This window comes from Paramormyrops kingsleyae, unplaced genomic scaffold, assembly GCF_048594095.1.
Source record: "Paramormyrops kingsleyae isolate MSU_618 unplaced genomic scaffold, PKINGS_0.4 ups184, whole genome shotgun sequence".
Lineage (NCBI taxonomy): Eukaryota > Metazoa > Chordata > Actinopteri > Osteoglossiformes > Mormyridae > Paramormyrops > Paramormyrops kingsleyae.
In genome coordinates this window covers 654-10,670 of record NW_027326122.1, presented here as the reverse complement: position 1 = coordinate 10,670, position 10,017 = coordinate 654, and the positions used below count along the sequence as shown (strand labels likewise).

At 44.8% G+C, this 10,017-nt stretch overlaps 1 protein-coding gene and 1 long non-coding RNA gene across 2 annotated transcripts; both read left to right on the top strand.

The window, feature by feature from the left end:
* The first annotated feature begins 2,294 nt into the window (after positions 1-2,294).
* LOC140587356 (uncharacterized) lies at positions 2,295-4,706 on the top strand. The gene is made up of 8 exons (XM_072708613.1): positions 2,295-2,387; positions 2,495-2,528; positions 2,607-2,823; positions 2,907-3,026; positions 3,108-3,268; positions 3,360-3,563; positions 3,687-3,934; positions 4,033-4,706. Exons 2-8 carry the CDS (start codon positions 2,503-2,505, stop codon positions 4,629-4,631), a joined length of 1,575 nt encoding a protein of 524 aa, XP_072564714.1. The 5' UTR covers positions 2,295-2,387; positions 2,495-2,502; the 3' UTR covers positions 4,632-4,706.
* A 3,285-nt stretch (positions 4,707-7,991) lies between these two features.
* LOC140587358 (uncharacterized) lies at positions 7,992-9,715 on the top strand. The gene is made up of 2 exons (XR_011989080.1): positions 7,992-9,101; positions 9,507-9,715. It is a non-coding gene; the product is annotated as an uncharacterized lncRNA (long non-coding RNA).
* The last annotated feature ends 302 nt before the right edge of the window (positions 9,716-10,017 follow it).

The window sequence follows — 10,017 nt, the reverse complement described above, 5'->3', positions numbered from 1 at the left end:
CTGCGGCTTCCCCTGGGCAGGGCTCGGGCAGAGCGGCGGAGGCGGCTGCGGCTTCCCCTGGGCAGGGCTCGGGCAGAGCGGCGGAGGCGGCTGCGGCTTCCCCTGGGCAGGGCTCGGGCAGAGCGGCGGAGGCGGCTGTGGCTTCCCCTGGGCAGGGCTCGGGCAGAGCGGCGGAGGCGGCTGCGGCTTCCTCTGGGCAGGGCTCGGGCTGAGCGACGGAGGCGACCGTGGCTTCCCCTGGGCAACCTGGTTCGGGTTCCTTAGGCGACCCGGCCAGGTCCACCAGGTGCCAGAAGGCCCTCACCAGCCTTCGCACCTCCTCCTCCGGAGATGCTGGAGAGAGCTGGAGCAGCTGGTTGCCGGCCTCGGTCACGGCACGGCATAACCAGGGTGACTGGAGGACAGCTGGAGTCAGGGATAGCCGTCTCCAGACGGCCTGAAGAGTGCAGAGCTCCTCAACAGAAGCCTGGACATCATCCAGAACAGCAGGTGTCCCAGAGCCTGGGGATCGTCCTTTTGGCTGGTTCATACTGTCAAGGTTGCGGGCGGCTCAGGCACGGGAACGGGAACGGGGCATGGTGCACGAAAAAGGGCGGACGACCCACTTGCGGCTCAGGGAACAGAAAGGGTTTATTAAAATAAACCGAAGACACTACAAACACAATGAAACCAAAAGGACCACAAGGGGTCAAAACTAAAGGGGATTAATTAACAAAAACTAAATAACAAAAACTAGGATGGTAAACAGAATACAGATCTAATCAAGACAAGCAACAACCCTCACATAGACACGACGCGATGAACCAGCGGGGAACAGAACAAAGGCAGGAACTACTATACTACAGGGGTAATGACTAACACAGGGCAGGTGAGGCTGATTAACAAAGACTAGGGAAACAGGACACAGGTGAAACCAATTAACTCAAAGACACTAACAATCAGGGAAACTAAACACTAACCAAGGAAGCATATATCAACACACGGAAGGTACATAGGCAATAACATAAGCAGGGGAACAAGAAACAAAACCAAAACCAATTACAAAGCAAACACCAGGAATAATTAAGCATAAAGGAAAACACCAGGGAGCTAAATAAAGGCGGGATTCGAACTCACAACAAGAGGGAACTCAGGACCGAGGGGCAAACAGAAAACACATGCTTAATACATTGAGCCACGAGACCAGACAAGTAACAGGGGAGAAACAAGGACTGACGTATGGATGGGATGCCCAGCACCACCTGCTGGTCAAACGGGGAAGGGGCACGGAAGGACCACAGCGGGAGGCCGACCCTGACAATGAGCAGGTTGGTGGGAAAACTCTTCAGTCTTTTTTACACATCTCACGTCGTTTCTTCAGTATGACATTTACTAAGAGTTTTTTATTTACTTATTTACCTGAAAGGATGATCCAGGAGCTGGAGCGTCGCCACATGGTGGTGCCTGACACCCCCTCCCCAGCAGTAGCGGCGCAGACCAGCAGTGTTCCTGTGATGGCTGGTACAACCGTGCAGCGACCGGAGAGCTCGGCGACTGAGCAGTCGGAGGACGCAGTCAGTGTCAGCAACGGCGAGATCTTTCAAGTGTGAGTATGAGTGTCTCGGATTTGCAGCTTCATTGATACCTTTTGCTTTTGCTTGTGAGCCAATTGAAGGTGCAATTTTAAGACGAAATATGTTTTCCACATGGCAGTACCCGGGAGGTGCAGTGGCCACAGACCTCCAGGCACATGATGCAGGAGAAGGGACTGCACCGGAAACATTGTCTGGACCATCCCCTCCTGAAGGGCTTCGCCGCATACTTGGAGAAGGATCTCCTGAATGAGAATTTCAAGCAGACGGTGAGGTCTCCCATAAAAGTTCACTCTATTATTTTTTTGGAGCTTTATATCTACGCAATATATTCATTAAGTAATGCCGATCTTATTTTCCAGGTGGAAAACGTCAGCAGGTTCATGTTTTTTGTGAACCCTGAAGAGCCATCCCTTGAATTTCTGAGGGAGAGGACGAAGCTCTTCTTTCGGGAGCTGACTGAGGCTGGTCTCACCAGGCAGACTCAGGTCAACTACATGAAGAGCCTGAAGAGGTTGGTAGCATGTAGATTTTTAACAGTATATTGTAGGTTTGTGTTGTATTGTCGTATCTGTTTTCTTCAAGGAAGTTCAGTCCTCCCACTATTGTCATGGTGGCATGTACAAGTTTATGTACATATGGATACTTACATACATGTCCTTCCTCTGACAGATTCCTCAAGTACCACACCGTGGCCACCGACCTCCGGCGTGACAACATTGCCTTGTGGAATGAGGCAATGTTCTTCGTGGAGTACCTGGGCTCACTCCAGCAGAGCTCTGCAAAGTTGGTGAGTAAGGAGATGACGCAAAGGAGGTAAGTTCAACTGTCAACACCCGTTAAATTCCATATTATGATTTGATTATACATCTCCTCTACTGTGTTTAACACACTCATGATGTTTTTCCTCACTGCTCCTGGAGTGCACTGCATGGAGAAGCAGAGCCATTTTACATTGTGAGCACATTTTATTAAAATGTGTACTGTATTGTTTAGGATTGACAGTAATTGAATTTTCTTCTCCCACCCACATAGTCATGTCATTCTCACGGGGATGAGCCCAGAGAAGAGTCCAGAGGACTGCTGGGCCGTGCTGAGGGCTGCCAAGAACGACTTCTTGGCAGTCCTTGGCAAGGTGTATCCGGAGGAGATGCCCCTGGAGTGTGCAGAGTGCTGCCTTGTCCTCTACTACCTGGAGGCCACGGTCATTCTGAAGCATCTCCAGCCACCAGGCGTGGTGGAGCACATGACCGTAAGTGTTGTATTCTTTTTGTCTTCACTTTTCCTTTTTGCCGATACTCTTATTTATCAGTGGGACATCATTGTATTGTGTAGGTCCAGGAGTGGATGACCAGGAGCACGTCCGAGGCCGACCATACGGTGATTGTGGTGAAGGAACACAAGACGTCGGCGCAGCAAGCGGCCACGTTTGCATTATCCTCTGAGGAGGAGACGGTAAGTATATCAAGTTTGATAAGATTTATTTCATAGTTTATTTCAAGAGCAGCGATTTAATCTGTTTTCCTCTGCCAACAGTGGTTCGACATCTACTTCACCCAGGTACGGCCACAGCTCCTGAGCTCCAAGAGGAGCCGGACGACACTGGATGACCTGGGAGGAGACAAACGGTTCTTCGTCTCCACCGCAGGCAGGCCGGCGTTCAACGCTTCGAATGACCTCAACCGGCTGCACCAAAAGTGAGCTGATCGTCATGATGAATTCCCCCTATAATATGTTCTACATACCTGTTGTGTGAGACGTATTAATAAATGTATTTTTGTATTTTAGATACAAGCTGGATCCAGTCACCTACCAGACGGCCCGGCGCATCTTTGAGACGGCCACCAAGGACTTGACGGACCAAGAGAAGTCCTTGGTGGCCGATTACCTCACTCATTCCACTGCGACGGCTGACGAGCACTACCGGATGAAGCAGTCGCGGAATGTGGTGCTGACCAGTAAGCTGCTGAAGAAGCTGGCAGGTGACTCAAGGTAGGCATGTTTTCTGTTTGTCAACACACTTACCAACATCAAGACACACAACCAAAGCCCTCACCACTGAACACTAACCTTAAACGTTTGTGGGTTTTTTTTTTTGTTTTATTTTTATCTCAGCGCTGACTCCGCAGAGGAAGGGCCCAGCTGTTCTGCCCGTGGTGCCGCACGGGATGCTGCCCTGGCATCCAACCAACGGATGGATGTCCAGGCAGCGTTCGATCAGCTCCTTCGGACCCACCCCGTGACCCTGGATGGCGACATCCCAGACAAGACGGCACGCTCGCAGACGTCGGGCCGGTTTCAGCGGCAGCTCTATGATCGCTGGCTGAAGGCCCAGATGAGGATGCGCGTACGGCATGTCTTGTGTGAGTATTGTTTATAGCACTAATGACATTTTTTACTGTGAAACGGTCCTATCTACATAGGCTTCTTAACTAACAACAATTTACTTTGTTCTTGACAGCACACTTTGGCAGACGGCAGCCCACCGAGTCCCGGGTCGACGCTTGGATCAGGAACCAAGGCTGGAAAAGTAACGTTCCCAGCGCGGCCAGCGTTCTGAAGGACTGGAGACCAGTGGGTTCGGTGGACACTGCCGTGGACTCTAGCCACATCCAGGAGCTCATCCACAACCAGAAGTGGAAGGGACTTGTGGTGATGGACATTGCGGGGAAGGGGAAGGGAGTCTGCGCCACCCGGCAGTTCCAGGCTGGTGAGGTGGTGTGTGACTACCACGGGCCGGTAGTCACAGCCACTGAGGGCCAGCGGATTCACTCATCGATGAAGGAAGAAGAATCTGGCTACATGTTCTTCTTCCGGAACAGCCATAAGTCTGAGTGTGCCTGTCACCCGGGCATACAGCCTTTTGGCCGGCTGATTAATCATTCCCATAAGAAGGCCAACCTCCGGCCAAGACTGTACAGCCCAGCCGTCGGGGGACAGGATGTTATTTTGCTTTTGGCCCTGAACAGGATTAATGTTGGGGAGGAACTGTTGTTCGATTATGGGGTGCAGAGGAAATCGTTCAGGGGAGAGGGACTGAGAACCATTGAGAACATGTAGTTAATTTTTGGCAAGATCATCATTTTGATTGTTTGCTACTCTTCCCAAAAGTGATGTGGGTAGATTATTCCACCATGCAAGGTTGGGCAGATTATTCATTCATCAAATGTAAAGCTCTTAATTTCTAATCAATTGGCCCAAGTACATCCTGATTGCACTGTACTATTTTCTTGTATGCAGTTTTTATGTGAAATAACTCTTTAAATGTGAAATAATTATACTAGAAAAGTGTCACTTTATTATTTTTTTTTTTTGACAATGTATAAAGTTTAAGACCTTGTCGTTGCCCCAAGTATTACAGTAGTTTAAGTGCGACCCACAGGTCACTTACTCAAGCGGTTAACATCAACATCTGAGATGATGGGTAACAGACTTCGGAAGGGCCTGACAATCTGTACGGATGCCTAGAATGAGGTCTGTTTGAGCTCCTACCTCAGGCTATAAAGCCAAATTAAGCATCAAATTAAAGCACAACATTTGTGGTCCACACAGAGACCAGACACATGTCAATAGCCCCAGCAGTTTTAGAGTAACCCTTCAAAATATTTGGAGCATTATAGACTGGGCCACTACCTATCTGATGCGTGGCACACTGACCTGTAATACACCGCAAATACACCAAAGCACGTGACGAACTGAAACACACAGCCCGTCTACTCAAATAATCACGCTTTTATTTTACAGTTTGCAAGGGAATTAGCAGGATAACCTTAGCAAAATCACAGAGGTCAAAGCAATGACAGACAATATAAAATGTACACAGGCAAATAAAGCTGACAACCTACAGTATTTGTGGAGCATAAAAACATGATGACCGTTTAAGGAAAAATAACCTCAACTATTTTACCAGTGCGACCCACAGGTTACTTACTGAAGCGGTTAACATCAACATCTGAGATGACGGGTAACAGACTTCAGAAGGGCTAATTATGATATATATAGTTGATATACAATTAGTATTAAGCTTGTCCTAACTTATATTAAATTATAAAGTTATTAAACTTATATTAGACATATTATATATATATGATGTTATTTATCAAAGACATTGAGCACTAAACAATGGAGATGACAATTGGAAATTCAACTAAAAGTAAGTGATAAGCAGAAGAAAACAAGGGACAGGGAACAGGCCACACAGGCAAGTTAGCTGTAGTTGTGAGCAAATTACAATGATGCAAATATTTTTAATCCAACTATTTAGTTACAAATTCCTCAGCCTGGGAGTCATCAGCATTTGAATCAAGCAGGTCAGTTACTCAATCCGTTAACATCAGCTTCTGACATGAGGGGACAAATACCTGGATTGGGCTTGCCAGCCTAGGGCTATTGTTTCCTTGATTGCTGTTTTGCACTTCTCTGCGATGCACATGCAGGGCTACCCATCCCCCAACAATCTGCCAACGTAACAATTAGGCTGAGATCTCACGTAAACATCAGGTCACGTAAACAAACAGAGTGACTCAAATAAATGTATTAAAGAACCAGTAATGCCGAGCAATATACCAAAATATTCGGAACATTATACATTGAGCCTATCCTGCTAATATTAGTAGTCACTGTATGTCATGTCTGTGTCACAACAGTACGGATTAGAACAATATGTGGTACCATCAGTAATGCGATCTGGGCCCTTTAAGGCTGGCTCGCTCCAATTAGTGAGCGAGTGCTTTCAGGCAGAAATTTCAGGGTAAAAACGGCGAAATCGAAATTGGATCATACTGCCAATATTGCTCAGAATCGCTGCAGCTTTCCGATGGTATGCGGGCCGTTGCGGTTGCTTACCGTGACCGACACATAAGAAAGCAAACATTATTTATTATCATCCTATGTATGTTAAATTATGATCTTCCACATTAATCAAGAGATTGTAAAACGGACAATATTACAGCTCCAATAGCTTATATTAAAGTCACCCAAGAGTCACAACATGGTTTTGAAATGGCAAAGACAGACAGAAATTAAATGTATATAAGCAAGCAACATAAGGGATCCGTTGTTTGGGTAAATTATATTATAGTATACTATATATATGTGGTGTGGTGGCGAATTCGTGCAGAAATTTCGGGGTAAAAACGGCGAAATCGAAATTGGATCATACTGCCAATATTGCTCAGAATCGCTGTAGCTTGGTATGCGGGCCGTTGCGGTTGCTTACCGTGACCGACACATAAGAAAGCAAACATTCTTTATTACCATCCTATGTATGTTAAATTACGATCTTCCACATTGTGGTGTGGTGGCGAAATCGTGCAGAAGTTTTATAACTGCACTATCGATTTATCACCTTATTTAGAAATAAAAATTCAGTTCTTATCCTTTTTAAAAGTTATATTGTTTGAAACTGTCTTCCAGTGGAAGTGTCCCTCAGAGTGACACCGGGGGTGGAGTGGGGTGGGATGGGGTGGGCGGGGCTACGAGGGGGCGGGGGGGCGGTCAGAATCGTATATTAAGAGGAGACCTCCGCATGTACAGTCACTCTACCTCTGCTTCCAGCGAGACAAGAGCTCCAGATTCTGCTCAAGATTTCATCTTTTGTTGAACAACTCGTGAAGAATGGCTTCCAAGGCGTAAGTAATTACGATCAATTTATTATTGCTTTTGAATGTGTAGAAACTGTGTTGTTCATCTTTGTATGTAGTTTACTGACACTGCTTAAGTCTCTTAAACTGACTACAGTACTATTGTTTAAACTTAAATTGCATCCACTACAAAACTAAAACAATATTTCGAAGCAACTTTTTTTAATTACAAAAACTCATCTTTTTAGAAAGACATTTTATAGATTCTCCTATTTAATCTCTTTATTTTTACTCTGTAGCACTTTCAGATTGCTAAAATATAAGGGCTTATATTGCTTGATATAAATGTAACTACAGTCGAACCTCGTTACAACATACCCCGTTTATAACGTTTACACCAATACAACGTTCAAATTTCGATGTCCCGAATTCGCGTATTGCATTATTCCATTTGCCGGTATCGCTTAGAACATACACCTTTACAGCGTAAACTTCGATATAACGTATGATTTTCAGAGGAAAATAGGCAAACTGACCATCGTTACAACGTACAGCCTCATCTTCCGAGCGCGTGCACAATTCAGAATCGGCTGTTGCCGGCCATCTACATCGCTTAGCAACGCCTAACTGTATGAACCTATCCTCACGAAGCATTCCACGCCGGCCGCACTTCTTGCATGCAGCCCCCGTTCCATTCATTTTGAGGGACCTGGTTACAACATACTATGGTTATAACGTACAAATTCTTAATGTCCCCCGAGGTACGTTGTAACGAAGTTCGACTGTAATTAGTAAAAATCTTTCAGTAGTTGTGATCATGTAGTTTCCCAGCTGGCATTCGACCGACCTTAAACGTTTAAATGTGGTTGAAATAATGTCAGTTTATAAAAAAACATTCATTCAACGTCAAAACAACGTTGAATACCAAATGGTTGAAATGGTGTTGTTAACTAACTATGGATTCAACATAGAAATATAAATAAAATTTGAGTTGTACGTCAAATCAACATTATTTTTACAACCATGCATTTGCAAAATCTAAACAAATTCCAAAGGTTATCCAGCACTGACACCTGACGTTGATTCAACGCTGACTCCACGTTAAAATGCCAGCTGGGATTAATACTTCTAAGAAGTAAAAAATATGTGCAAATAGGCAAAGCATGAAACTGGAAAAGATTTTATTTTGTTGCATTTGTAAATTTTCAAGTCGTTGCATATAAGAAACAAGCTTCCATTCTTATGTAGGCCTATATATTGCTTTTTGTGTGCATATTGTCACACCGTACACTGCGTTAGATGTTTTGGAGATAAAGTCAGAGAGGCCAGATTGAGGTGGTTTGGACATGTTCAGAGGAGAGATGGTGAATATATTGGTAGAAGGATGCTGAGGTTGGAACTGCCAGGCAGGAGGTCTAGAGAAAGACCAAAGAGGAGATTTATGGATGCAGTGAGAGAGGACATGAAGTTAGTTGGTGTGAGAGAAGAGGATGCAGAGGATAGGGTTAGATGGAGGCAAATGATTCGCTGTGGCAACACCTGAAAGGGAACAGCCGAAAGACAAAGAAGAAGAAATAATAAAATAGAAGGATTGGTGCTGACCTAAAGTAAAAATTGCATTGTAATCCTATGTAATTTTTATAATAAATATTTATTTCTTTTTTTTATGTTCTTCTTGTTGAGGTATGTGAATATTTTTTTTTATATGACATATGACACATACTGTTGTTGACAATATAAAAGCATAAAAAAGCCCTTTTTTACTGAGAGCAATACAAGGACTTGATTGCAGGACGGCGGTTGTCCATCACACAATGGCAGTGACTAGAACTGGATTTTATTGGCTCTGACGGTCCCAGACAATTGCGCATGCGCGAAGTGGGTCTGCGTCTTCATCTTCAGGCTAGAAGATTGTCTGACAGTGGACCGTTTTGGACGGAATCTGGCGGTAACTAGAACTTTCCTAAATACATTTTGAGTGTGCCTGACTCTGGCCCACATATTAATACGTATTGTGTGTATGGTCAGACGTTTAACGGCCAACCGAACGTTCTGTGTGTGCGCGCGTGCATGTGGGCAGAAGTTAATTTAACCGCGAAGCGCTGTGTCCGTGTGTGTGACTGTCAAAAACCGCCAACCGAACGTTCTGTGTGTGCGCGCGTGCATGTGGGCAGAAGTTAATTTAACCGCGAAGCGCTGTGTCCGTGTGTGTGACTTAACTATATTTTGTGGACAAATTTGTACCCAAAAGTGAGATAAACCTGTCAAAAGCTCCCTTTGGGGATGTCCTCATTTGTAAAACAGGTTTAAAAATAAACTAAACAAAGTTTTTGTTTTTTTTTTTTTTTTTCAGACGTGGTGTTCAGCTCATCTGATACTACAACAACAAAAATAAATGAACACATGGCCAAATATTTAAAATATGCACCAGAGAGGATGGGTGGCGGTGGCAGAAAAATGGAAAAATAACTAGCCATGTTCAATGTGGCCCAGTGTTTGGGCTGTTCTAGTTCAACAAGTGTTTGTGTAAAATGTTTTACGTAATAAAGCATGTTTCTTTAATCAGTGAAATGTCTTTATTAATCTTCTTCCTGGTCTTGCTTTTACCAATTGGCTTTGTCCTAGCTAGGGTGACCAGATAATCCATGTCAGGGAGGACACTTTGAGCTACTTCGGGTTTTACAAACTACTTTCAAATTGAAAGGCTCCTGTGCTCGGCTAAATAGCTCAGCTCTTCTTGTGCTTTGACTGGTTTATTTCCTTGACTGAAAGACTCATCCAGCTGTTTCACATTAGCATTAGTGAAACATGCATGATTACAGGAGACTGACCAATCAGCACACAGCAAGAACTCAGTGCTCAAG

Coding starts and splice junctions, on each gene's coding strand:
- LOC140587356 (XM_072708613.1), top strand. CDS start 2,503: ATGGAGAAGCAGAGCCATTTTACATT. Junction 2,529..2,606: donor AAGCAGAGCCATTTTACATT/GTGAGCACATTT, acceptor CCACCCACATAG/TCATGTCATTCTCACGGGGA. Junction 3,027..3,107: donor TATCCTCTGAGGAGGAGACG/GTAAGTATATCA, acceptor CTCTGCCAACAG/TGGTTCGACATCTACTTCAC.